At 57.1% G+C, this 27,277-nt stretch overlaps 1 protein-coding gene across 4 annotated transcripts; it reads right to left on the bottom strand.

The window, feature by feature from the left end:
- Positions 1 to 4,863: 4,863 nt before the first annotated feature.
- On the bottom strand, positions 4,864 to 26,494 carry Atg2a (autophagy related 2A). Of its 4 annotated transcripts, none has more exons than XM_006980690.4 (40): positions 26,129 to 26,494; positions 22,578 to 22,740; positions 22,329 to 22,481; positions 22,072 to 22,174; positions 21,523 to 21,757; positions 20,869 to 20,965; positions 20,627 to 20,788; positions 20,385 to 20,525; positions 18,862 to 19,099; positions 18,628 to 18,775; positions 18,456 to 18,548; positions 17,798 to 17,953; positions 17,467 to 17,710; positions 16,979 to 17,075; positions 16,733 to 16,892; positions 16,012 to 16,154; positions 15,753 to 15,868; positions 15,492 to 15,649; positions 14,975 to 15,125; positions 14,668 to 14,861; positions 14,468 to 14,548; positions 14,114 to 14,220; positions 13,935 to 14,027; positions 12,825 to 12,895; positions 12,519 to 12,595; positions 11,967 to 12,131; positions 11,693 to 11,822; positions 11,393 to 11,607; positions 10,775 to 10,983; positions 10,454 to 10,589; positions 9,520 to 9,723; positions 9,238 to 9,339; positions 9,069 to 9,153; positions 8,845 to 8,977; positions 8,675 to 8,747; positions 8,476 to 8,558; positions 8,127 to 8,248; positions 7,129 to 7,283; positions 5,599 to 5,751; positions 4,864 to 5,528 (listed from the first exon to the last, which is right to left on the bottom strand). In XM_006980690.4, exons 1-40 carry the CDS (start codon positions 26,297 to 26,299, stop codon positions 5,292 to 5,294), a joined length of 5,754 nt encoding a protein of 1,917 aa, XP_006980752.2. In that variant the 5' UTR covers positions 26,300 to 26,494; the 3' UTR covers positions 4,864 to 5,291. The 4 variants fall into 4 exon arrangements, with proteins under 4 accessions (XP_006980752.2, XP_015854614.2, XP_076414065.1 ...); XM_015999128.3 differs by having other exon boundaries at positions 11,961 to 12,131; positions 26,129 to 26,435; XM_076557950.1 differs by lacking the exon at positions 5,599 to 5,751 and having other exon boundaries at positions 4,864 to 4,959; positions 7,125 to 7,283.
- Positions 26,495 to 27,277: the final 783 nt, after the last annotated feature.

Raw genomic sequence — 27,277 nt, 5'->3', positions numbered from 1 at the left:
TCTATTCACACAAAGTGGTGGGTCCTCCTATAAGCGTTTATTAAGCAATTCTTGTGTTAATCTCTGAGGCTACAGGAAACAGTCAATGGCTATCACTCCCAGGGGTCCACAGTTTGTAAAGGGAATCGATGCTGGTGATGAGGTACGACAGGGTCACTAACAAGCCACCTGCACCAGGGAAGTGGGTGGGGCAAGTGACTCGGCAGTTTCCCGAGGCTCAGGCAGGTATCTGGGAGGCAATCAGGATTCTGAGAATGGGAGGAAGCCAGCAAGGAAAGATGTTCACAGGTCCAGGGTCTGCTGGGGAAAGACCACAGGTCCACAGGGGTCAAGAGACTGGACCGGAGAGAGCTGGGTGTGCTCTCAGTTGAGACAGTTCCTCAAAGCATTAGAGGCTTTTATGAGCTTGGTAGAGACAATTAGAGGAAACTCAGGCCAGGGACTACCTGCCATCCCCTTCAGCCCTAAGCCAGCACCTGGGATGGAGTAAGGGATGGTCCAGTGCCCATCTGTTCAGCCAGGGCATCTCCAGTACCTACCATACCAGAGGGTGTGGAAGATCAGAAAGCCAAGGACTTTGTTCTCTAGAGGCTGAGACCAGCCAAGGATTAGATAAGCATTCAGATAAGGGTGGTGGAGCAGACCTACAGGATCCAGGGGAGGTCCCTGAGCACGCGGGCCCAGACCACTCAGGTATGGAAAGGGGTGAGAGAGAACATTGGGACCCAAGTCATCCATTTTGTTGTCGCACAGGTCCTCAGAGAAGGTCCTGTGTGGCTTTGGCCAATTCTCTTCCTGGAGTCCGCATCTTCATTTCTGAGGCAGGCTCACAAGTGACCACACCAGGTAGCCGAGCCCTTGTGGTTTGTGAATGCCTGGCGCAGAGAGGGATCTCTCGCTGACTGCCTCGTGTCACTAAGCAATTTGACTTTATTCCTGGGTCTGGGTTTCTAATTTTAAAATTTTTATTTTTTTAGCTGGCCAGGTGCTAGTACACACTCAGAATCCTAGCACCCAAGCAAAAGCAAAAGGTTGGCTTCAAGTTCCACGTATACACACACACACACACACACACACACACACACACACACACACAAAGGGGGGAAGAGACCCTGTCTCAAAAATAAACAAAAAAACAGGTGGGGGGAGGCAGGCGCCCTTGTCAAGTGTCTGTGACGCCATCTCGGGGGGGGGGGGGGGGGGGGCCCTGACATTCTCTTCTGACTTCTGTGGGCACCGCTTATATGTGGTGCGCAGACATACCAATCTTTTTAAGAGGCCCGGGTGAGACTTAGACTCAATCACTTTAAGAAGACGCCTAGGCTGAGATTGTAGTTCGGTTGGCAGAGTGCCTGCCTAGCATGTACAGGGTTTAAGCATCAGCACCACCAATAAGCAGGCCTGGTGGTGCATGCTTGTAATCTTAGCATTTAGGAGGTAGCAGCAGGAGGATCAGAAGTTCCCAGTCACCCTAGACTACACAAAGTTTGAGGCAAGCTTGGGCTACCTGAGACCCTGTCTGAACAGAGAAGCTTCTTCCTTGGCTGAGAAGTACCTGATGCTTAGCATGAGGGCCTGGCTGCATCCCTATTACCTCCAGAACAAGGTAGCAAATGCTTGGGCTGAGCCTGGACAGTGGTCGATGATAAGAACACATCTGGAGCTGTGCACAATGACTCATGCCTGTGTGCCTATAATTCTGGTACTCTGCAGGCAGGGAGAGGTTCAAGGCCAGCCTGGGTTACATAGCAAGTTCCCACCAGCAACCAAAAAAGAACCTGGCAGAGAAGCTGGGGAGGGGACCCCGCAGAACACACAGGCATGCTACAAAGGGGGCAACAGGTGGGGGTGGTGTGGAAGGAGTTGGGGCCTTGACCTTGACGTCTTCCTCCCCACCCCCCGCCCTGCTCTTTCAGGTCCTTGTGGCTGGCATTGAGGCAAACATACCTGTGACCTATGGAATTGGCAGCCAGAGGAGAGACCAGAGCACTGGCTGTCAATTCATAGGTCAGAGCCCTGTGCACTCCATCTCGGCGGCCCGCTGACAGCCCGCTGCTTTCATTCCCAGGCCCGAGGGCCGCCGCGTCGCTGCTGGCGTGCGGGTGGCCGTGGCTTCTCTTCCTCCGTGGGTGCCAGCCTGCACCCCAGATAACAGCAGCCCCACTGGAAACCAGCGGGCACTTCCACATGGAGTTGCTGTTACAGGGGGTGGGGGCCAGAGTCGGTCCGGGCGCAGGCACCTCCTTTCCGGCAGGACCTGGGAAGAACCCCGCAGCTGCCCACCCATGCCCCTCGGCCCTCTTGGCTCCAGGTCCACACTTTTTATTGAGGCTTCTTATCATTCATCCAAGGCCCACACCTGGCACCCCATAGGACGCCAACCTTCTTCCTGGGCGAAGTCCAAGCTCAACCCGCGAGGCTCCCCATCGGATGGGAGCGGCTCTGATTTACAACTCTCCTGCAGCAGCCTTTGCTCAGGGACACCCACACCCTTTGCCCCCGAGTTCCCTTGTTTCCTCCACAAACAGACCTGGGCCCAGCTACAGCTTCTGCCCACCACCCTCAGGGCTGCAGCCATGGGGCAGAGGGACAGCAAAGGAGAGCTGGGCTGTAACCTCCAAGGATCTCGAAATGCCACTTTCCCGGGGTGGCCCTATCCAGGAAGCTGGAGACAAGAGTGAAGGAACCGGAAACATGAAAGACAGAAAGCGAGGCTGAGGGGCCAAGAGAAAAAGATGGGGACACGGGAGGAGGTAGGGAAGGAAAGGACAAGGGGCCCCGGGGTGACACTTAGTGGTAGAGTGCTGGGCTTAAGACTCTGAGCTTAATCCTCAGTATGTGGGGGGAGGGAGCGTGGACGGTGGTGCCCAACCTGGTTCCTTGAATGCTGAGAGCGGTATGGGCAGCCAGGCCCTGGAAGGATTCAGTTCCTCACCAGTCTCCGCTAGCGAGGGTCTGGGAGCTGGGTGACCTCTAACGAGCAGCTTCACTTCTCTGGATTACTTACTACCAACTCCACCTGTGCAGGCCAGGGCTTCGGGGAGGCCATCTTGCACACTGGTCTGTGCTGGTGAGAAGCTGCCTACCCTTCCACCCACCCCATCCCTGCCGTGACAAGGAGCTGAGAGGTGGGACCCCTGAGCTGACCCAGGGGTCCAGGAACTCATCTACGTTCTCATCATTTCCACAGATTCTGGCCCAAAAGGCTTCAGGGACAGGGGCCACTGTCTGTCCTACTGGGACTGAAAAGAAAGGGAAGCTTCCGGAGGACCCCATTTTGGCAGTGGTAGAAAAAGGCCCAGAGAAGCAGAGGGTGGTGCCCAAGGTCCCACTGCTGGGCCTTGGAGGGGGTCCTGCCCTGTGCTTTGCAAGAATCTTCCCTGGGAGGGCCGTCCTATGGAGGAAGAGTAAGTAGACGGTCAACCCTCTCCCCAGAGCCCTGCTGCCCATCCCAAGGCCTAGGCAGGCCCAGCCGCCTGCCGCACGAGGCACCAGCACTTCCATAAGACAGACATGGCAGCCGTTTAGGAATCCTGTCTCCTAAGAGCTAGCAAGCTCCAGGCCTGGACACTGCCGCCACCTCACCCAAAGGTGTAAAACCGAGGCCACAGAACGGGAGTCGGCTCCCCCGAAGTCCCCATGCCCACCTCTCTTTTCTTCCTCAGAAGGGCTGATGGCTCTGCAGGAAGGCTTGGAGTTGTGGACAGTCATGCCTTCCGGGAGACAGCCCGGGAGCTCTTACCTTCTACCTAGCTGGCCTTCAGGGCACAAGGAGGAAGTGGGGCCACCCTGGGCCCAGGGCCTTTTGAGCCGTTGGCCCAGCCCTGGTAGTGTTAATGATTAGCCCACTGCCGTCAATACTGATCACAAGTGGGGTCCGAAGGGCAGCAGACCTGGACTGTGCCCCGGCTGGTGGGGCGGGTCCAGGAAGTCCACGGGGCCTTCAGCTACCTAGTGGCAGACCCTGGCCACCCATGGGCTTGTCCCCCCTCAGGCTTCAGTGGCTCAACCTCTTGACTAGTCTGTTGGCCTGAGCTAACCACAGGCAGCCAAAATGGGGGGTGGAAGGGGACAGGGACAGGTCTCTGTTCAAAACTCAGATCTGTGACGGAGGCCAAAAGACCACCGTTGACTTCAGTGCTGGCCAGAGATGCTCAGCAAAGTGAGGGACCTCTGGGACTCCACAGACCCACCCATTTCCTGGCAGTGCCACTGAGGGTGCAGTCACTGGGTTGACTCCCTTGTGAACAAGGTATGTGGGATGGGGGCAATGGGCATCTTCTAGATGTCATGGCATTGTCCCAACACATCTCCCCTTTAAGGCCTGGACATCCCAAAAGCCTTTCTTTGAAGATGGTGAGAATAGCCTCCACAGGGCCTAGGAATCAGCCTTCTAGAGTGGGACAGCCCTGGATGCTGTCTCAGCTGGCAGACTAACAGATGTAGCCTTAGGCCACAACCCAGGGCTTCACAGCAGTGACCTGGAGCCCTGCTTGGCTCCAGCCCAAGAATAAGGCTGGACCCTGGGGTCTTACAGGGATAGAACCAAGAAATGGGGCTTTGATCTGGGCTCCTAGATCTCATCCTCTGAGATTGCCAGGTGATGCCTCACAGATTCACTCAGCAACCACCACTCAGAAGTAGTGCCAGGGTGATAGGCACCCAGGATAGTAGCTAGGTTGAGCCCAAAGTGGAAGAGGAAGCTGGTTTGCACCAGCAGAAAGCTAAGGGTGGAGTGTGGTGCCCCCTGGTGGCAACAGGCGGGTACTGCGTGCAGAGGTGGGACCTGGGAGGTCAAGGTCTAGGCTGAGGCAGGGCCGGCTGGGTGGGGCCTCACAGGTACACAGGACCTGAAAGAGGGGCTGGCGGTGGGCAAGTTTATTCCACTTCATGCAGACACTGACCCACACGCTCAAGGATCTTAAAAATACACTGACCCACATGGCATCTGTCCCCCACCTCCCCACGAGACATGGAGAGACACTTGGCTGAGCGGGGTCCGCGGGTCCAAAAGCCTCCATCCTCATTCTGGAACAAGGCAGCAGCGTGGGCCCAGGTAGCAGGGAGGAGCAGCGTCCTTTCTCCCCAGACGAAAGTGCAGAGACAGGGCAGAGGCCCCACAGCCGGAGGCCCCACAGCCGGAGGCCCCGCTCCCGCGGCGAATTGGCAACAGGCGGGCTGGGCAGGCATCCTTCCCAGTGGCCATCCCTCGAAGGGCCTGGTGGCGCCACTGCGGCTGGCCGGACACGGCGAGCACGTCGGGACAGTGGATGGATCCCAGGTGCCTGCAGTCAGTCCTGGGTCTCCTCCAAGCGCCACTTGAGAGCATGGTCCTTGTGCGCATCAGGCAGGATCTGGTTGCGCATGCCCCCGAGCACGTTGGATGTGGCCTCCGTGGCTAGGATTATTGGTTTGACCACTGTTGGGGGCAGCTGTCGGATCACACCCCCCACGGCACCCGTCAGTCCCTTCTGCTCATGGCCCCTTGATGCCACATCACAGATGGTCTGAGCTGTATCCAGGATGCCCTGTGGAGGTCAGAGGTCAGTGAGGGAGTCGGGGTGGGGCAGCTGGGAGTGGGACTAGGCTGGTTCTCACCTCTCGGACAGCATCATAGGCCTTGGCCATGCCCTCCCGGAGGTCAGCAGGTTGTTGACCTCTGCGCAGTTTCCGTGAAGAACGCTTGTCTTGTAGGGAGCGGGAGATGGGGGATGCGGGGGACAGGATGTCATACACTGTCTCAGCTGTAGCCTGAAGGACACCAGAGATGCCAGCCTGGGACCAGAGCTCCATCAGCACGACTGTCCCTTCCTATTCCGTCTACTTCCTCACCTCCTTTTCCCTCTAGTGGTTCCCATCACTTACCTCAGGGAACTTCCTTTTAAATTTCCCTCTTATTACTCATTTATCTTTATTTATGTGTGATACTGTGTGAATGCAGTGCCCCTACAGGCCAGAGGAGGGCCCAGGATCCTTTGAGGGAACTGAACCCAGGTCCTCTGCAAGAGCAGCAAGCAGCCCTAACTGCTGAGCCATCTCTCCAGCTCTGCAAGGACTTCCTCGATGTAAGGAGACATTAGCAAGCCATTCTGGGGCTGGCAAGATGGCTCCGAAGGTTAGGGTACTTGTTCTGAGGTGACCTGAATTCAATCCCCAACCTCAGAACCAACATGGTAGAGAGAACAGATTCCCCAAACGGTCTGACCTCCAAACTACAAGCCAGAGTACACATAGAGTAAGTAAATTAAAGAGAGAAGAAGGAGCCGGGCGGTGGTGGTGCACGCCTTTAATCCCAGCACTCGGGAGGCAGAGCCAGGCGGATCTCTGTGAGTTTGAGTCCAGCCTGGGCTACACAGAGAGTTCCAGGAAAGGCGCAAAGCTATACAGAGAAACCCGGTCTCAAAAACCAAAAGGAGAGAGAGAGAGAGAGGGAGGGAGGGAGCATTTCGGCTTGGTGAGACAGCTGCTGGAGAGAATGCCTGTGGGCCCCACACCCGGGCTGCCGCGGCTGAGACCTGCCCGAGCTGTCTAGTGCCCCAACTAGAGGGCAGCCCCTGTACAGACAGACCCTAAGCGTCATCAAAACAAGCCCACTGCCAAACAAACCCACCTTCTGCCCACCCACCCGCCCTTGGCTCTGTGTTCTCTACCCACTCCCTGTCTTTCCCGTCCAAATGAACCTCCACTGCAGACCCCTGGAACCCTGCCCTTCCCGCTCCGGGCTGAGCACAAAGGTCACTGATACACAGGGTTCCACACGTCTGCAGGCTCACCCAGCCCCACCCCGGAGCTCAGTCATTTCCGGGAAGACCTGGGCTTTGGGGTGTGTGTGTGTGTGTGCACGCGTGCGTGTGTGTCAGGGGGTAGAGACGCGCTCTGGGGCACTTTACTGGGCCACTTTCTGCATCTGCTCCGTGTACACTCCTCACTTACAAATAGCTGGAGCATGGAGACATGGTGGGCTCTGATAGCCCAGAACATACTTTTGGCCCCACCCATGGGAGTCACCATGTCATGTGGCCTTTATCTGTGCCCAGCCTTTTCAAGTTCAGCTTTCAGCAGAACTGGGAGGCCAGAATCAGGAGCCTGGGGATGAGGGTCTCCCTTTCCGGTCCAGCCTGCACTCACCTGGATAGCCTGCACCAGCCGGTTGCTCAGTTCCAGGGCAGCAGAGGCTGTGGATGACCCAAAGGAGGCAGCTCCACGCTGCAGCCCCCGGATGAGACGCCCATCTTTCCTGTACTGCTCAATGGGTAGCCACAGGAGGTCCCGGAACCCTTGGACTGGAGGACAGGATTATCAGAGATGCCAAGGTTGCCCTGGCTTTTCGTCCCTGCCCAAGGACCTGTACTTCTTTCCCAGTCCAGCTTTATTTTCCTCTTTTTAAAGATGGGATATTGCTAAGTAGCTTTCCCTGGCCTGGCCTAGCCCCATTCAGGCTGTTCTTGAACCAACAAGCAATCCTCCTGCCTCTGCCTCCCCAGTGCTGGGAATACAGCTATATGACACAGTTCCTTGAGTTCAAGGGCCGTTTCAAGAGTTCTTGGGCTTGATGGCACAGGCCAGGTGTGGTACCATAGGCCTGTGATCCTAGCAAGGGCTACATGAGACTCTGTCTCAAAAAATAAAATAGGAGGCCAGTGCCCTTTAACCCCAGCATTTGGAAGGCAGAAGCAGGAGGACCTCTGTGAGTTCGAGGATAGCCTGTCTTACATAGTGAGTTCCAGGACAGCCGGCACTACATAGTGAGACTCTGCCTCCAAAATCAAATCAAATAAAACAGAAGGGCCAGCAAGATGGCTGAGCAGGTAGAGGCCCTGCCACCAGGTCTGCTGACCCGAGTCCAACATCAGGAGAGGACTGAGTCCTGTGAGCTCCTCTGGCCTCCGCATATGCTCCGTGCATGTATGCATGCAACCACCCACATACACACAAAAGAAATGGAACTGTTTAAAAAGTGCGGTCTTCCCTTGGACCCGCCGTGCCGCCCGCCGCCCGCCACCCCCCGGGAATTTTCCTCACTTCCCCTGGTCTGTGTGTGTTCTGTAAAAACACACTTCTCTCCTCACTTCTTCCCCTGGTCTATGTGTGTTCTGTAAACACACTTCTCAAGAGCAGACACTCACACAGTTGCACAACCGAGTGCATGGGGCCCACGCCCCCCAGCAGGCCAGGCAGCTGATTCTTGCGGATGTCTTGCAGCCATTCATTGAGGGCGTAGCCCAGCACCTTGTCCACACCCAGGAGACTGGAAGGGAGGCAAGGATGAGGGACAAGTGTGGCCGGGCACCTCTAAGACGAGAACTGGGAGTGCCACTCCCTGCCCCAGGCTTACCCAGCAGCGTGGACTAACAATAGCCTACTACAAAGGAGAAACTGAGGCCTGAGAAGGGATTTGGACCACGACCATGCAACCCATGAGAAACAGCAGGGGGAGGGCTGTAGACCCCCCCAGGGGGCGGGCAAGGGGCTCACCCATGCCGGCAGCAAAGTCGCTTGAGCTTCAGCTCGGAGCAGTTGAGCTGGGCCAGGCCGATGAGGAGTCCTGTGAAAGTGCCCTGTTGGGAGGAGGGACACGGGTGTGTGGCATGTTTTGGGATATACACTGTCAATCTGTGTCCCCGACCCTGGACCTGCAGAGTGGCTCACACAGCCGCCTGATGGTAGCACTCACCACCTGGTCCACGGTGACATGCTTGCCGTGGTAATCCAGGCAGATGGGCACCTCGGATGTGAAGCGGAACTCCCTGAAAGGGGAAGGAGGAAGGGAAAGGGAGGTCTTTGGTCACTGACCTGGCCACTGACCTGGCTGGCAGGCAGCCTGGCTCAGAGCCCTCTCCCTACCTGAAGTAGATGGGCTGTGGATCGGAGGAGCTGTGGCCACTGCCTGGAGCCTCCTGAGGGCTGCTTACTGTCTCTGGAGCCTCAGACTGCCCTTCCTGGGGGCTGCTGGGCCGGCTGTGGGCTTCTCGGTTAGCTGAAGGAAGAGAAGTCAGAGACCCCGGATGGAACGGAGAATGGCTGAGGCAGCCAGGATCCAGACTCCCCTCCCTGGTCTGGCTTCTCACCCTCAGCAGACGTGTCCCCTGGCACCATGGGGTTGATGCCAGCTGCTAGGCTGGTGAAAAAGTCCTTGAGGAAGAAGAGGGCATCCTGTAGGAAGAGCTCTGGGTCAGATCCAGGGTCTGGAGATGGGGAGGGGGCCACGCTGGGCTCTGCCCTTGCCCATCTACTCACCTGGTCCACATTGAGCCTCAGAGGCATCATGGAGACTCGAAGACAGCACTCTGGCCCTCCCAGGCTGCTGGTGGGAGCCACGTGCAGCGCCTTGATGGTAAGCTGGTGGCCGAGGATGAACTGGGTGACTGCCGGGCTCTGGCAGCCCATTACCAAGTGCCATCGACCTTGCCTCTGCCCATGCTGTTCCCTCCCCTGAGCCTGGGCTCTGCCCCCCAGACACACGCCACCTTCAGGAGGGTCTATGGGAAAGAGGCTGCCCACACCCAGGCACGCTCTCACCATGTTAGAGTGTGTGCGCCTCGGCAGTCGCTCACTCGTGTGCAAATGAAGGAATTTGTTGATCTTGGAGGTGGCCAGCCGGTCTCGGATCTCCAGTTCTTGAACAATGAGCACCTGGCGGGACAGTGGCCGCTCCTCCAGCTCCTGGCCAGGGCCTCCGCCTGCGGCTGACTCTTCTGGGTATACTTCATGCTGAAAGCTCACCTGTGGGTAGAAGAGGCCTGAGTCGGGTCCTGGGGCCCAAGAGGGAGGAGGTCTGGCTGAGGCCCCTTCCCTGGCAGGGATCCTTCTGACCCTGTCCCACCTCGGGCCCATACTTTGCTGCTAATACAGCTAAATTACTGGCACCAACCTAGCCACACTAAACTTGACCTATCCCAACCCATCCACCTTCCCCAGCCTTTGTTCCACTTAAGGCACAGAGGCGCACCTTGTCAGACACTGCTGAGGCCCGTCCTGCACCTCTAAATGCCTTCCCTCTGCCCAGGATGGCTCCATCCTCTCTAAGCCATGCTCCATACCCAGGGAGGCATGCTCTGCTTCCCGTCCTGGGGGGCTTGACTTCCCCTCCACACCTGTCCTTGTTCTTGCTTACTGTGTGGCTGACTGACTGCCGCCCTTCTCTTTCTGGATGCTCCGGCTCCCCCAGGTCTGCTAGCTATTGCCAGGATGCTGTTTCCTGAGCCCTCCCGGGTACCAACAGCCTTGCACGTTCCGTCATCTGCTGCCATGCTTGCTCAGTACAAATGGGTCCTCTGAAAAACTGGAACCCCTAACACCCTCATGGGCGCAAGCCTTTTGGACCACTCTCTCTTTCTCGTAGACACAGCTGTGGCTCTTGCTAGCCAGTCCCTCAGGAACCCATCGTCACACCCCACGACCCTGCACTATCTGACAGTGTCTCTGTTTTCCCCGTCACTCGCCTTGCACTCACTTTGCTGAGCTGGATCTCCATGAGGACCTGGTGCTGCCGTCCGATGCCACCTTGGGTACGCCAAGAGTTCTGGGGCCGGTTGGGACCAGAGGAGCGGGAAGGGGAGACCCTGGGGCCTGTGAAGCCAGCTCTTGCTCTGAGAAATGACACATGGGGACAAGATAACTCTGAGGAAACATCTGCTCTCCTCAACCTCAGCACAGGGCAAGGACAAACTCAAGGTCAGATACGCATGAGGCTTGAGGTTGCCAGCTGCTGGAAGCCATAGCTAGGCTATGCCCAGATCTTAATGTCACCAATCGCCACCCACATGCCTCTAACCTGTAAGCAGGGTGAAGGCCAAAGTCTCTACCCCCGTAGAGGTGCCAGACGAAGGAGACCTCCCGTAGCACCACACGGATGCTGGGCACTGGGAAGTGGGCAGGTGCCCGCAGCAGGTCGGTGCTTCCCAGGGGCTGGGAGAAGTGTCCGTCCTGCACGATGATGGGGCCTGGGTGCAGCTGGGTCACAATGGGCTCCCCGTCTCGAGGCTGCCAGGGAATAGCCAAGCAAAAATGTCTTGCAAAGAAAGCAAGGGGTGGCCAACCCTGCACCTCCCCTTCGCTTCCCTCCCCTCTGCCCTCCGGGACTCGCAGCCCTGCTGTGTCTGGGTGGTCTGTCGGGAGTCTGCTCCTGCCGGTCCTGTGGTCCTGTCAGCTGGAATCCCAAGGAGTGTGGACACTCCGCTAGCCCTTGCAGTTACATGGTACCCATTCTGCCACCTGGCCCTCTTCTTCCTCTATCCTCTGTCTATGTAGGGTATTGTGTCTTCTCTTCTAGACTTCCGCCTGATCCTTTAGCCTGGAGCCAAGGCTGCTTCCTGGCTGCTTTTCCTACCTAAGAGTTCTAGAAGGGCCGGGCAGCCACCTGAGCACTCAGGACCCCCATCCCAACACACACCGCGATGCCTAGGCCGGGGGCGTCAAGGATGCAGAACTCATCACTGTCCAGGGTGTCTCCATCGCCCTCCTCTTCTTTTTCGTGCTCCTTTGCCTTAGAACAGGACTCCAAGGTATGAGAAGAGCCCCCAGGAGGAGGCAAAGGGGCCTGGGCCCCGCTCCGTTCACCAGGGAACAGATAAACGGAGACCGGGGAGGCCTGAGGAAGGGGGCCACCTATGGGGGGAGAAAGTGGCCAGTGTGAGAAGATGCGGCTGAGGGCTCCTGATCGGTCTGCTGTCCCTAGAACACCCTCACCGACCTGATGACTGGGCAAGCTCCCGCAGGCCACGCCGCTCAGTATCCAGAAGGGCATCAGTTAGGTCTCGCTGGTTGATGAGGGCTGTCTCGACTGGAGGGCAGGAGGGCAGGGAGGCAGGGCTCTCCGAGAGCTGGGCCAGGAAAGGGAAGGAAGGGGCAGGAGTGAGCCCCAGATGGGGGAGCTCCAGGGCTCCTCCCATCCAGGGCTGGTGTCTGTGAAAAGAGAGGGGCCTGGCCGAGCTCTGGTAGCCTAAGTGGCCAGGCCTCACCTGTACCTTCTGGCCAGCGATCTCCGTCGGGCTGGAAGGCCGGGGTGGGGGGTGCAGGTCGCCAGAGCTGGTCACGTACTGGAGCAGGTTGACGAGCAGGGCGCAGGAGTCGGCACAGCTGTGCACATGCACCACATTGTTGGAGCAGCGCAGCTCGAACAGCGGCTGGCTCTGTGGGTGGCGGGCCAGGGTTGGCACAGGAGCCACCACCTGCCAGGCTCCTCATCCCACACTGACCAAATATGCAGACATCCCAGACAACTGTTGAAGGTACCCCCCGCTCCAGGGTACCCACCACCCCCGCCCCAGACTTCAGCCTAGTGATACAGGAACTGTTATCTCACCATGAAGATGAGAAAAACTGGCGCCGACAGTGGCTGTCTCCCCGGGCCCCACCTCTGTCTTGCCTACAGGTGCCCTCTGTGCCCTCAGTGAGTTGGAAGGACACTCACAGGGACCTGGCCCTCCCCTGGAGGACACTAATAGTAGCCTGGTAAGGCAAGGGCGTGCACTGTGACCCTCCCGAGGCTCCTTTGACCTCTGGCGCCAGGCACTTACCGGTCTGCCCTCAGTGCTGCCCTTCCAGGTTTTGATTACAAGCTCTAGGAGGTCGATGTCCAGGACACAGACATAATCTGAGGCAGAGGGCACAAGGGTCTCATGGTCTCCATCTACCCTGCCCCATACTACCCACCACCAGGGGAAGAACCCAGGGTGTCTAGTACATCTGTGTGCAGGTGTGCAAGCAAAGGCAGGCATGTGTAGCTGAGAAGAGGCCAGCAGCCGGGTGACATCTGGCTGCTCTGAGTGTGTCAGGGGCTTGTCCCCTCAGTGTTGGGGGAGCGCAACCCAGGCCCTGCCCACCTCGCCGCAGATCCAGGGTCTCCACCTCACACTTGTCGGACAGGTACAAAGCGGAGTCGTCAAGGATGAACCTGGTGGGGAACAGGGCTGAGAAGGGCCCGGGAGCCACTGCAGGCGGCAGCTCAGTGGAGCCGGGCAGAGGGGCGGGAGGGGTCCCGGAGGCCATGGGCAGAGGCCCAAGCGCCTGAGCTACAGTGATGGGACCTCGACAGTCTCAGCACTGACCTTGACAGTCACAGGGAGCCTGGGAAGACCCTGCAGGTCCTTACTCCCATGGGACTTACAACACTCAAAACACTTCTAATTCTGCAGTGGACTTGGACTTCCCAGTGTGTGGCGGGTGCCCTTTTCCCCACCCCCTACAGCATTATCTGTCTGTTCATCTGTCTATCCATCCAGTACTAGGGATTCACTGAACACAGGGCCTGTCTTCTAGCCATCGGTGCACTAGGGACTGGACAGAGGGTACACGGTCTAGTTTTGAGGCAGTCTCACTTCACGTCCAGGCAGGATTCCCTCGCTTCAGCTTCCTAGGGAGCTGGGATCCCACACCTACTCCCCCCAGTACCAGCTTGTGTCTGAACTCCTGTTTCTTCCTCTCGCGACCTCCTGCTGGGATCTTAGGCTTGTGCCACCATACCCACCTAGTGTATTTTTTTAAAATATGTAGGCTGGCAATGCAGCTCAGTTGGTGGAGTTCTTGGCAGAGCACACAAGGCTCTGGGTTAAATTGCCATCACCACTAAAATAAGTTTTAAAAACTTTGTTTTTCCATCTAAATGTTCCCAGTAGGCACTGCACTACAGCCCCCTCCTTTCTGGAGCCGTGTGGAGATGTACCTCACACTGGGTTGCACTATACTCTAGCCCTCCATCCTTTTGAATACTTTTAGAACTCCCAGAAGTGAGATCACAGACCCATGACACCAGGCTCCAGTCTCATTTTGGGTGGAAGTGGAGACAACTCACATTCCTGAGGACATGTGAGAATATGGGACACCATCACCCCAAACACAGATGGCCCCAAGAGGCCCTGGGTAGACAGGCAGCAGGAAGTTGGCCGCAGCCCAGCCAGGTGTGGGATGGACCAGGTCTGGGTCAGCCTGCATACCTGAGCAGGAAGGTAGAAGTGTCCATGACAATGTTGCTGGAGACGGTGAAGGTCTCTGCCGTGATGAGGACTCGCACAGGGAGGTAGAGGGGCCTGAGGGGCAGACTTGGAATGGAGCAGGCTCCTCACATCTGAGGCTGGCCTCTGACCCTCTATCCCCAGCCCCCCAGCCTGGGTACCTGTAGTCCACAGCACAGGAGAACAGGTGTGTGTGTAGAATAGTGATGACTGTTGGGGGCAGGTAGCCCAGCACAGGATCATCCAGGACATCCAAGAAGTCCAATAGCTACAGGGTGAGGATGGGGGGCAATAGTGAAAACAAAGTGACCTTTCCTCTAATACCACCCTGACACCCTGCCCATGGCCCATCAGCCATCCACCACACCCCTTGTCAGGAGCTCTGACCAAGGCCAGCTCCAGTCCAGTCTGTAGTGTTCACACTGGCCTGCCTCTTCAGCCCATGTTTGACCTGCTTGCCCAAATCAGAAGTCCAGAGTCACAGGGCCGTGTGACCTCCCAGGTCCTTTGCTCACCTGGGAGTGCCAGCTTTGCTCAGGTGGGGCCATGTAGTGGCGTAGAGTGGCTTTGTACAGCCTTATTGTCACCAAAAACTCCTGGGGAAGAAGGTGCAGTCAGGAGGGAGGGGGCAGCGTGGGGACCCAGCTCCAGGGGGCACCAAGGAGGCAGTTGCCCCCAAGTCAAGTGGGCAGGTGAGCAGCTGAGGAATCCATACCTTGACGTTCTTGTGGGGGTCCAGGTGGATTCGGACGGCTGCAGACAGCATGGGGGGGCCCTGGCCCTTGCGGCCCGAGGTTCCCCGCTCTGTCACCCCTTCCTCTGATGGGTAGATGGTTGGAGCCAGCTGAGCTGGGGGAGCAAAGCTGGGTAGCTCCAGGTGAGTGGGCAGCAGGTAGTCCTCAATGGCAGCTGAGGAGGAATCTTGTGAGCCCTGTTGAGGATGTTGACCACCCCACTCACAGCCCACAGCCCCCCTGAACCTCCCTGACCCGGCCTGATATATACTTCAGCGGCCCCCACACCTTGATGGTAGAGTGTCGCCTTTTCAGCTTCCAGGCAGAAGTAGCCGAGCCCTGGTTGGCCACGGTACTGGGCGACACTGAAGAGGGTGCCCTGCTCCACGTCTAGTACCAGCTCCCCGTGGGTGACATCCGGCCGCCTCTCTGTCTCACCCTGCAGATATGCACATATTTAGCTTTACCCCGCATCTGGCACCGCTAACACCCAGAGACAGTGGCCTCTTGGAGTCCTAGCCCGAGGCGGCTCCAGCTCCTTCCAGGCTTCACTGGAGGTCTGCACCATGCGCCGCTGGCTGAAGGGGGAGGACACGCACCCCTCCCGCTGGTGTGGACCTCATGCTTTACATGGAGAAAAGGCTGGGAGGAGGCCGCCAGCTGGAGGGTGGTGTGGGTGAACAGGTAGACCGCGGCAGTGGGTGCTGCTGGCCCTCTATGCTTTCTGCCCTCTTGGTTCCTAACTTGAAGTTGGCAGGCTTGTTTGGCTGTACAAGAGGAACCCTCTGGAATTGGGCTGCCTCACCTTAGCCTCACAGAGCGCGGTGATCCGTCCCTTCAGCACTGTCACTAGTGTGGAGAAGGTGCTCTGGGACTGACGAGGGGAAGGCTCGGGGGCAGGAGTCTGAGGGGCACCTGATGCCATCGAGAAGAACTGGGTGTCTTCTTCGTCCGAGTCCGAGTCTGAGTGAACAGGTTGGCCGGTGGGAAGGAGATGTGGAGGGCTGGCCCAGCCCTGCCCGTACCAGGACTCCTCCTTCCCGTCTGCCCAGCACTCCTCTCGTACCCAGCTTGAAGGCCGACTTGCACATCTTGAACCCCATGGAGCCAGGCGGCCGAGTGGCAGTGGTGGACGTGGGAAGCAGGTCTGCGGGCTCCCACATGAGCAGGTCATTGTTGATCCTGACATGGGATAGGGACGGCGGAGGTAAGAGCACAGGGCTTTGAGCCCACCCAGCCCAGCCCAGCCCAGCCCAGCCCAACCCAGCCCAGCCCAGCCCAGCCCAGCCCAGCCCAGCCCAGCCCAGCCCAGCCCAGGTCTCCACCTGTTGTAGATGCTTTCATAGACCTCCTTGCTGGGCAGGAAGATGTGGGCACTGGGCATGACCACGTCCAGGGTACAGCGGGACATCGCCAACGTCCGGCTCTGGAATGTCCTCATCTCCTCAGGATCTCCAGGGGTCACCATCTAGACAGGTGAGGAAGGTCAGCCAGGTGACCTGCCTGGGCCTGTCTCTGGCTTCAGAATTGGAGATTCAGTCATCCATCCATCCATCCATCCATCCATCCATCCATCCATCCATCCATTCCCTGGTTAGTCCCTCCATCTGTCTATCCATTGGTATTGGTGCCCGTCTCTCCTCGTGGGTGGGTGATGTTCATCTGGGACACAGTGCCCAAGCATTCCCCCAGGCTCTACAGACTTCATGAAAGTGAATCCCTGCAATCCTCACAACAGCCTTCAAGACAGCAATTCCAGAGGAAGAGACACACGAGCCGGCAGGGAGCAGAGCCTGTCCAGAACCCAGGCGGTCCTGTCCCACCCAGGGTCTTCCCCACTTCACACGTGGCGCTCACACCGGTCGACTTCAGAAGAGGCTCCCGAGGCCCAAGTGCAGCCCTGGTATTAGATGGCTGAGGCGGCCAGGGTCCTGACCTCGGTGTAGCAGGCAGGCCCTGCTCCTGGTGAACTTCCCTCCCGACCCTGGGCAGGGGTGGGTGCGTCAGAGTCCTTGTTACCCAGAACAGGAAGGAGCCACCCCTCACCTCCTCGGTCTCGTACATGGTCCGCTTGGAGGAGAAGGGCGAGGGCTCCGGCTGCCGCAGCTCGCATGGACTCTCAGTGGATAACTCTAGGTCCCGGCCTTTCTCAGAGGCTGTCTCCCACTGTGTGCCACTGGACTGCGGGTTCAGGGTCACAACTACCCTGCCAGGACACAGGCCTGTTAGTGGCCTGCCACCAACACCAGCAGATCCTTCCTCTCCAGCTGCCCCTTCTAGTACCCCACTTACTGAGGTAGGAAGTACTTGGACCCAGTGCTCCTGGGATCCGGAGCTTTGGAGACTCGCAGGCAGGGGACAGGTGGCTTCTCTCCATCTTCATAGATTCCTGGAGGGGACAGAGAGGACAGGTCTCACTGCTGCCTCTTTTTTTTCCTTTTAATAATTTATTTACTTTTATTTCATTTGCATTGGTGTTTTGCCTGCCTGTATGACTGTGTGAGGTGTCAGATCTTGGAGTTAGAGGCAGCTGTGAGCTGCCATGTAGGTGGTGGGAATTGAACCCGGGTCCTCTGGAAGAGCAGTCAGTGCTCTTAACCGCTGAGCCATCCCTCCAGCCCGCTGCCTCTTTTCTTTTCCTCCCCATTGCTGGGTCAATGTCAGTGTCTCTGGGATGAAGGGGCCCCTCTGCCTGTGCTGGGGTCAGCTCCAACTGTAACCCAGACCCACCTCTCCAAGGGGCCCAGGCCTCTGCCCAGCTGGTCCCTGGCCACCCTTACCTTGCAGGTCTGAGCAGGTAAGTTCTAGGCGGGTGGGAGCTGGGGGGCCAGGCCCACTGCTGAGCTCTGAGCGGAACTGGGGCTCACTCAGCTCCAGTCGCAGCCGGTCAGCCCGCACAGCCTGGCCAGCCCAGGGGTCCCGCTCGGGCCGTAGGTCTGGGATGGGGAAGCGCAGCCTCAGGGTGGCCCGGGGTGCTGAGAGCCGAAACACCGTCTGCTGCTCAGTGGCCTGTGGGGGCTCTGCCTGTGGAAGGGCTGCAGGTCAGGGCTGTCACAGCGGACTGAAGGGAACTTGAGTGCCTGCTCCCCACCCCAGTGCGGGGCAGCTCACCAGCAGGCCAGCGGGGGGCTCCGAGGGTGCGGCGGTCTGACGAAGCAAGGCAGCAAGTCGGTCCAGGGACCCCAGCTCCACATCAGCTTGGAAGTCGGCTAGGTCCAGGGACAGTTCTGAGTGGCAATGGCAGGCCACGGAGCGCCGGGACCGGCTCTGGTTAGGGGCAAGGTGATTGGGTCAGCAAGGGCTGTGGGGAGTGAGGTCAGGGTAGGAAGGAAGGGGCTCCCACAAACCAAGCTTCCCAAGGGTGGGAGAGAAGCTGGGGCAGGAGCCTCAGCAGGGGACAGAAGAGGGCTTTGAACATCCCGCAGTGCTAGGGACCAGTGCGGCCCAGCTCCTTCTGACCCTTTTGAGACAGGACCTCATTGAGGTGACTGGCCTGGCCTTGAACTCTATCTGTAGCTCAGGCAGGCCTTCAACTTGCTGTCTTCCTGCCTCAGTTTCCCAGCCCCTCGGACTACAAGCCATGCCCTTTCACCCCACCATGCTGGCTTAGACAACCAAAGCCACCGCGCTCGCCTCTGTCAACCTCACAGGTCCAACACAGGCAGGCAAGGGGACGTCAGGCCACAGTGATAGCAAGGTCAGAACAAGGACAGATGTGCAAGGACCCTGAAGAGAGGGAGGCAGTCTGGCTCGGACAGGGACTGGTTACCTTGAGCACCCGGCGCAGGGTCTGTGTGTGGCGCAGGTGGGCACAGGGTCGAGCTGAGGCTTGGGAGCCCGAGTGACTGGGGAAGCTCAGGATCTACACGGGAACATACAAGGTAAGCGAGTTCAGGCTGGCCTGGTGCCCGCCCGACCCCCGGCCCTCCCTCCGGCCTCACCTCTGTGTACTCTGGCTCCGAGGCGGCCCTGGGCCACAGGCACTCCAGGACCTCCAGCTGCCCGAAGTGCATGTCCATGCTGCTCGTCCTGCGCCCGTGGCCGCCAGCCCGCAGCTCCCAGGACAGCTGCACAGCTGTGCCTGTTAGTCTGTGGGCAAGAGTACACGCTTCAGGGGCTGAGCTGTGGGCTCTGGGTGTTCCCTGGTGGCTCCTGACTCGGGCTGTGGCATGTACCGGACATGGCTACAAGGGCAGGCCCTCTGGAAGCGTGGTCGGAGGTGGTGGAAGTCCCGGGAGCCGAAGGGTCCATCTTTGGCAGCATCAAACTCAGCAAAAAAGTGGGTGGTGAGGTCAGGTGGTCCTGAAGATGGGGCAGCTGTCTGAAGCAAGGTCAGGGTCACACCTCCCAGGGTCATCTTCAGCAGGGAGTCGGGGCGCATGGTGTCCGGAAGAGGAGCTGGGGCCGTCTTGCCTGGGGGAACAGAGGCTTTAGTAGGGGGCTCCTGGGTATCTTAAATGGAGTCAGAGTTGGCCACTGAGCAGAGGGTTGGGAAACCCTGGCTAGCCTGGGCATGGTGGCACACACCTTTAATCCCAGCACTTAGAAGGCAGAGTCAGGCAGTCAGATGGATCTCTGTGAATTCAAGTTCAGTCTGGTCTATATAGGGAATTCCAGGCCAGCCAGGGCTACATAAGTGAGACTGTGTCTAGAAGGAGGAGGAGGAAGAAGAAGAGGAGGAGAAGGAAGAGGAAGATGAGAAGGAAGAAGAGAGGGAGGAAGAAGAGGAAGAGGAGAAGGAAGAAAAAGAAGAGAAAGGAGGAGAAGAGGAAGAAGAAACTGGCTAAACTGGACTATGGGAGACCAAATCCGTTGTATCACATGTGCCTGGAAGGACACCTGGTTCCTCTTGTATGCCAGGCCCTCTGACCAGGCTCAATCTAATCCTCTGAAGGTGTTAGAAGGATCAGTCAATGTGGTAAAGCACCTACACCAGTCTTTGATCTACACACTTAACTACTAACTAAAACATATAGTCTGATCTTCACTGTGCCCTTTTGTAGAAACGGGAACTGAGTCCAAAGAGCTGGAGTTCCTGGCCAAAGCATTCACTAAGAAACCTAGACTGTGGACTGAAAAGATGGCTCAGTGGTTAAGAGCATTGCTTGCTCTTCCAAGGGTCCTGAGTTCAATTCCCAGCAACCACATGGAGGCTCACAACCATCTGTAATGAGATCTGGCACCCTCTTCTGGCCTGCAGGGATACATGCAGGCAGAACACTGCATACATAATTTAAAAAAAAACAAAAAAAAAAAACACTGCTGACTGCTTTTCCAAAGATCGTGAATTCAATTCCCAGCAACTATATCACCGCCATCTATAATAGATCTGATGCCTGATGGAATGCAGGCATACGTGCAGACAGAGTATTCATACATAAAATCCAAACTAAATAAATTTAAGAGAAAGAGAGAAAGAGAGAAAGAGAGAGAGAGAGAGAGAAAGAGAGAAAGAGAGAAAGAAAGAAAGAAAGAAAGAAAGAAAGAAAGAAAGAAAGAAAGAAAGAAAGAAAGAAAGAAAGACCTAGATTGTGCATATTGCCTCACCAGCCTCCACTGAGTTAGGAGCTGGGAACCCCACGGATGGTGGGTCTACAAGCATCACTGAGACCTCCTGAATACACCTGACACCCCACCATCCTGAGGCTCCTTCCACCCCATCTTGCCCCTGGAATAAGCGCCTAAGGGGTCGACTTACCACCTGAGTGGGCTGGGGTAGAGGGCCGGTGGAAGGCCACGTTACTGTGAACAGAGGAGCCCAGGTCTACGCTGTACATGGAGAGCTCAGAGACAGCCGAGGTCACACTGCTTGTGAGGCCAGCCATGGAGAAGAAGAGGTCTGGGGGTGAGGTGAGGGGCAGTCAGGGATAGACAGGCTGGGCTCCCACCTCTCGCACTGACACACACTGCCCCTTCAACCTGCAAGGGCCTGGCACCCACCGGTGCTGTCCAAATTGAGGGGGTTGGTGACGGGGTGGAGGCTGAGGGACTCAGTCCCAGCACCCGCCTGTAGCTGCTGGTTCAGATCCTGCTCAATGAGCCACAGGTCTTCAGCACCCAGTGGGCGGCTCTTGTTTAGCCTGTCAGCCAGGCCTCCTGGGTCTGTAGGAACAGTGTTTCAGTGTAGCCTCCATGGTTACCCCAGCTCACCCCACCCGCCACCCAGAACCCAGCGGCTTCACCTGCAAGGTTGATGGCACTGAGCAGTTCCTGAAGCTGCTGGAGCTGGCGCGGGGTCAAGAGCAGGTGCAAGGAGCCCAGCTGTCCCGATACCTCCAACTGGGAACCAAATGGACAGCATGGAGCCCTTACATGTCACCTAGCCCAAGAAGGGCAACCCACCTACTCATACCCTGGGGACATGAGATACCAGTTGTTATGTGAAATTTGCTATCAAGCAGCTCTCGGACTCGGCCAGCCTGATCTTTCAGTCTGTTTTTTCAGTCACAAAGAAGACAGCAACATTTCCCCCCATCCCCATTGCAGGAACTAGAACTAAGCCAGGCGCTGATGGAGTACGCCTTTTGTTTTGTTTTGTTTTGTTTTTCAAGACAGGGTTTCTCTGTGTAGTTTTGGTGCCTGAATTCACAGAGATCCGCCTGGCTCTGCCTCTCGAGTGCTGGGATTAAAACAAACAAACAAACAAACAAACAAACAAACAAACGAAAAACCCTGAAATTCTCCTGTAGTCTAGGCTGAACTTGAACTGAAAGTAGCCTCTGTCAGGCTCCTGAAGGCTGGGATTACAGGCATGACCCGATATACCTGGCTCCTCCTCCTTAGGGCCTGGGGTCCCTCGGGAAGGGTCTGGACCGTCCGACTCTTCAGGGACTCACCTTGGGGCCTGGGAAGGCCTCATTCTGCTTGAGCTTCACCATGAGCTCCATGAACCCGGTGCAGCTGCCAATCTGCACAGGGGCCTTGGGGGGGTCGGCCTGGGGGGGCAGCTCCTCAAAGTGCAGGCGGACCCCAGTCAGCTGCAGCAGCTTGTGCAGAAAGGCAGGTGGCTGGTGCACATCCACAGGGGGCGCCTGGCTCGGGTCCCGCACGGCTTCATCACAGTACTCCAGTCTGCGGAGGGAAGGGTCCGGCCTTGTCTAGACAATCGCAGGTCAGAAGCCCCTCTTCAAAGCTGCTCTAGGGGCACGGAACTGAGGAGCCTGGCCTCCATCTTGGAAACTCAACTAGCTCTGCTTCCCAGAGTCTCAGAGTCCTTAGGCTCAGTTATTTTAGGCCTGGACCTCCTGGTCCCCGGTACCAGTGCAGGCTCTCAGCAGGGCCCGCATCCCCAGTCCCCCCAACCCTGCCCTACCCTGCCCCTGCCTGGGAGCCTGGCTCGGAACGAGGGTAGAGGTGCTTATCCTTCCCTCATTCCCTTCACCTACCTCTGTACCCGGATCTCCACAGCCGCGTTATGTTCCACATCACCCACCGAATGCTCCACCCTCACAACGGTGTTCAGAAAGGTCACCTTGATCCTCCGAAGCACTATGAAGGAGTGTCTAGAGTTAGGTGGTGCCGTGGGCAGCAAGATAAGTTCCTGCCACTCCGGGCGAAAAGGTGGCAGCCATGCATTTATCTAGGGCCCTGGTCCTGTAGTTTGGAGGGCCCGAGAACAGAGCAGCGGCAGGGGCCTGCTCACCAGTCTCGATGGTCTGTGCAAACATTTCCAGGCCCTCCAGGGGCTGAGGCGGTTCTGAGGGCTCGGGCAGCCCTTCACGCAGGCACTCTTGGGCCAGCTGCAGGCTCGTGGTCATGCATGAGGCCCAACTCTGCGAGTCGGCAGCCCCTGGTCCTGCGGGAAAGAACAGGGATTCAGGGTCAAAAGACCCAGATAGCTCCCGGGCCCCTTCCCAGCAACCTCCCACCCTCGGTCTTGCCCTGCCCTCACCTGGTCCCTGGCGGGGCTGTAGGACAAGCTGGAGGCCTGACACACACACCGTGCAGTGGTCAGTGAGAAGCGCAGCCCAGGGGACACCCACCTCGATGGAACTCACGAAGCCTTCCACCAGTTCCAGAGGTGACTCCATCGACCTCAGAACCTCGTTCACGGACTGGGCAAGAGGCAAGGTCAGTCAGCTCACCGAAACTCCAAATATGGCTACCAGCCACAGTCTTGCACAGCCATTGTCTTGGAGAAAACCTTGGTATGACCATCCTTCTTTATGCTATTTATAAGGCCTTCCCTTTGGCCCTGACCTCTTTTCATCTCACCCAGCTGCTCAACCCTTTGGGCCAGCTAAAGTTTCCTTCTCTGTTAGGTTCAAAACTTCATTTACTGCTGGGTGTGGCGGCTGGCGTGCCTTTAATCACAGCACTCAGGAGGCAGAGGAATCTTCTCAAGATCCAGGCCAGCCTGGTCTACAGTTGGTTGAGTGCTGTGTCCCAGCTCCAACAGAGCGAAGCTGGATATGGTAAGACTCATCTATAATCCTAACATCAGGGAAGCAGAGGCTGGAAAACTGTTGTCTATTTTTGCTCTTTTGGGGCCTGCCACCCAGCCCCCAAATAAATTACACATGGAGGCTTTTTTTTTTTTTTTTTTTTTTTTTTTTTTGAGCTGAGGATCGAACCCAGGGCAGCACTCTACCACTGAGCTAAATCCCCAACCCAAACTTTATTTTATTTTATTTATCTATTTTTTGTTTTGTTTTGTTTTTTCAGACAAGGTTTCTCTGTGTAGCTTTGCACCTTTCCTGGAACTCACTCTGTAGCCCAGGCTGGCCTCGAACTCACAAAGATCCGCCTGGCTCTGCCTCCTGAGTGCTGGGATTAAAGGCGTGCACCACCACTGCCCAGCGGTGTGTTACTTTTGTTTATGTTGCATTCGTTTAACTCTGTGAAGCTGTTACTGTGCCTGTCTAAAACACCTGATGGTCTAATAAAGAGCTGAATGGCCAATAGCGAGGTAGGAGAAAGGATAGGTAGGGCTGGCGGACAGAGAGACTATATAGGAGAAATCTGGGAAGAAAAAAAGAAGTAGCCAGAGAAGGAAGAGGACATTAGGGGCCAGCCACCCAGCTACACAGCAAGCCATGGAGTAAGATTTACAGAAGTAAGAGAAAGAGAAAAGCCCAGAGGCATAAGGGTGATGGGATAATTTAAGATTATTTATATTTAAGGCCCTGGATCGATCCTCAGCTCCAAAAAATAAAAATAAAAAAAAAATAACACACCTTAAAATAATATTCTACAACACTGGAAGATCAGAAGTTCAAGGCTATCCATTTTGAGCTAGAGGCCAGCCTGGGCTACATGAGGCTGAGCACCTTCTTGTGGCAACCAGAGGCTTCAGAGGTAGGTAATAAATGCCTTCATCTCCCAGTCTGGCTAGGTTGTAGCCAGGGTCTCAGAATGCCAGGCTGAGCTTCAGAAGTGAACAAGCACCAGGAAGGGGTGAGAGGAGCCTGCACCTAACCCAGCAGGGCCCACCAAGGGTGGGACAGTAGAAGAGTGAAGACCAGCAGCCAGGCAGAGGGAAGAGGATGGTGGCCTATTCCAGGCACAAGATCAAGTGGAGGGACCTAGTCCAGGGGGCAGCAAGCAACCCGTGCTCATCCCAGGCAAGCAAACAGTTCAAGGGGATAATGTCCAGGAGAGAGATTGACCTGAGGCCACATGGGCCCTGAGTCCTAGACCAACGGCGGAGCCGTGCATTTCTTTGAGACACAGGATAGAAATGTCTGTGGCAGGGTTGCCTCCCTGCCAGCCTGGGAGCTCCTGAAGGCATGAGTCACTGGTCTTCTCTCTATGACCCCAGGTGCTCTGGGTGGTACCAGAGGGCCTCAATAAACACCTGCTGGGCCCTTGAATAAACAAACACAGCCAGAGCCAGGAAGCAAGAGGAGACTGACTCAAAATTTCTTATCCATGGATGGGGAAACTGAGGCCTAGGCTTAGTCACTCGGGTGTATCTTAGTCAGGTACAATGAAAACTGCGACTGGGGCCCAGGCCTTGCTTCCCATCTCAACTCAGTCCCTAGGCATGTGGTCTCTTTGACAGCCTTCTGGGAAGGGGCTGCAAGGTGACCAGCTGAGAGAGGGCTGGGTTAAGTGAAGAGCCTGTGCTGTCAAGGGAGAAGCCAGACAGCCAATGCCATGGACTCCCCAAAAAAGGAGCATTGGGCCGGGTGGCGGCGGCCTTTAATCCCAGCACTCAGGAGGCAGAGGCAGGCAGGTCTCTGAGTTCGAGGCCAGCCTGGTCTACAGAGTGAGTTCCAGGGCTACACAGAGAAACCCTGTCTCTCTTTCTCTCTCTCTCTCTCTCTCTCTCTCTCTCTCTCTCTCTCTCTCTCTCTCACACACACACACACACACACACACACACACACACACACACACACAGGAGCATTACAGAGAACTAGGGAGATTTCCTGGAACTGGAAATGAAATGGGGGAGCCCAGATGCAGGGCAGCCTAAGAGGCTGAGGTAAGAGGCCAGAGGCCTCCTACACCAGGCCACTAGGAGATGCCACCAACTCTACAAGTCATATTTATTCCTAGGCACGGCCCACCTCCAGCTTTTCCAGAGTGGAAACCCAGAGGGCAGCTAAAAAGAAGGCCGGGCTAGGAGCCCATCCTGCCTCTGTGGAGCTGGGAGGATGACCCCATACCAGCCCTTAGCTGGAGCCTCTAATTGGTGGTTCCCTGGCTGCTCCCCAGTCATCTCAGCTGTGAGTCAGTGCCCCCACCTGCCACCCCCAGCAGCCTGCCCCTGACTCCACATAGTAGGCCTCAGACCGTCTAAGCGTCTTCTTCCAGAATCTCATCCCACCCCCTAGCCCCACCCCCAGGCTGCCCGAGGCTAGACCTCAACACCTTTCCTGGAGGGCTGCCCTTCAGGTAGCTATACCAGAACCAAATCCCTCCCAAACCCAAGCTAGGTCCCGCCCACTCTCCCAAAAGCAGGAAGTAGAGAGCAGCCGCAGTCACACGAGGTGGATCAACACGGCAGGCAATGACGCTGTTGTTGACATCCACATCCGGGGGCGATCACCACCCTTTATGCCCAGGATCACAGGGGTCAGGAGGCCAGGACACCGTTTTCTACAGGTGCCCCTGACAGGGCTCTTAACGCCCCCCAAAGCCTCCTCTGACTACCCCAGTCCCAACCCTGTCACAACCCTTGCCGGGCTCCCCTCACCCAAACTCTCGAGAACCCCCTTCCCCAGCCAGCCCCCCTGAACTCCATATGATAATGGTGGCAAGTGACACCCCACTGCCCAGCCCGTTTCTCCCGTTGAGGGGCGAAGACAGGGACTCCTCTCCTGGTCTCTGGTTAGGAAGTGAAGGGCCAGCCAGGGGGCCTGGCGGAGGCGGTCGGGACCCACTGGCCTCTCCAAACACAGTGCCCGTCCCCCAGCCCAAACCTTCGGCGAGGCCCCTCCGGTGGCCGTGCTCCCTCCCTCCGCATCAGGCCGGCTCTGCTGTGCAGCTCCTCACCCAGGTCTCCAGGTGGATATCCCGCAGGGCAACGCTGCCCTTGTACAGATCCAGGCTGAGCTGGTCCAGGCTGAGGTGCTCCTGAAAGAAGTGACCCAAGTAGTGCTGGAGCAAGTAGCGGCAGACACGCTCTTTCACACAGTTCGACCATGGCCACAGCCATCGTGACATCTCGGGGACCGCCGGGCCCGGGCCGCTGCCTCCAGCCGCCAGCTGGCGACCTCCGTCCGGCTGCGTTGTTCACTAGAGCCCCTGGTTCGCCCCGCCGCTTCTCTCGGCGCCAGGCCGCGCCCCCGGACGCCCAGCCACGCCCCCACGCTTGGTGCCATTGGTCATTGCAAAGGGCGAGGCCCGCTGATTGGCCGCAGGAGGCGGAGCCTGGAGGAGCGAAAAAAGGACTGGGCTCCCTGCGAGATACGGTGCTCCCAATCGGAGTTTACGCCTGCGCGTCGATTCTGAGTGGGAGGACCTTTAACCTCCTTTAACAAGCTGCGGGAAGGCTGTAACTGAAAGGCGGCCGGCAGGCCCGGGGCAGTGCGCAGGTGCGGGTTTGTCCACCTTCTTACGGCGCTTGGGAAGGATTTAAAGGGACAGTGACCCACCTAGCTCTGCAGACCGCTGCTGATTCGAGGGGTGAAGTCAGGGCGAACTCTGCAGCGTACATTGTGGCAGCAAATACACATTTGCAGTTTATAAAACTTTTTAACCGCTTATCTCATCCAGTCTTATTAACAACTCCCTAAAGAGGAACTATTGTTTCCACTTTTTTTGTTTCTTTATTGAGACAGGGTTTCTGTAGTCCCGGCTGTCCTGGAACTTGCTCTCATATGCTCTATAGACCAGGCTAGCCTCGAACTCGAATATGGGTCTCTCTCTCTCTCTCTCTCTCTCTCTCTCTCTCTCTCTCTCTCTCTCTCTCTCTCTCCTCTCCTCTTCTTCTCTCTCTCTCTCTCTCTCTCTCTCTCTCTCTCTTTCATTGTGTCACCTCCCAAGAAATTACTTTTCTCAAAGTCTGGTATTTAGACAAAAGCCAGCATTCCTTCAGGGACTTAAGATAGTTCCTACTTAGCTGGGCGGTGGTGGCACACGCCTTTAATCCCAGCACTCAGGAGGCAGAGCCAGGAGGATCTCTGAGTTCAAGGCCAGCCT

This window comes from Peromyscus maniculatus, chromosome 1, assembly GCF_049852395.1.
Source record: "Peromyscus maniculatus bairdii isolate BWxNUB_F1_BW_parent chromosome 1, HU_Pman_BW_mat_3.1, whole genome shotgun sequence".
Taxonomy (NCBI): domain Eukaryota; kingdom Metazoa; phylum Chordata; class Mammalia; order Rodentia; family Cricetidae; genus Peromyscus; species Peromyscus maniculatus.
The sequence above is the reverse complement of the archived record's forward strand: the minus strand, read 5'-3'. Positions and strand labels throughout refer to the sequence as shown.

What these genes read in the sequence shown, in the direction of transcription:
- Atg2a (XM_015999128.3), bottom strand. Translation starts at nt 26,299, where the DNA reads ATGTCACGATGGCTGTGGCCATGGTCGAACTGTGTGAAAGAGCGTGTC. An exon ending in TGCACAGACCATCGAGACTG is followed by an intron (nt 22,175 to 22,328) that starts GTGAGCAGGCCC and finishes ACTCCTTCATAG; the next exon opens with TGCTTCGGAGGATCAAGGTG. An exon ending in GGCGACACTCTACCATCAAG is followed by an intron (nt 14,862 to 14,974) that starts GTGTGGGGGCCG and finishes ATTCCTCCTCAG; the next exon opens with CTGCCATTGAGGACTACCTG.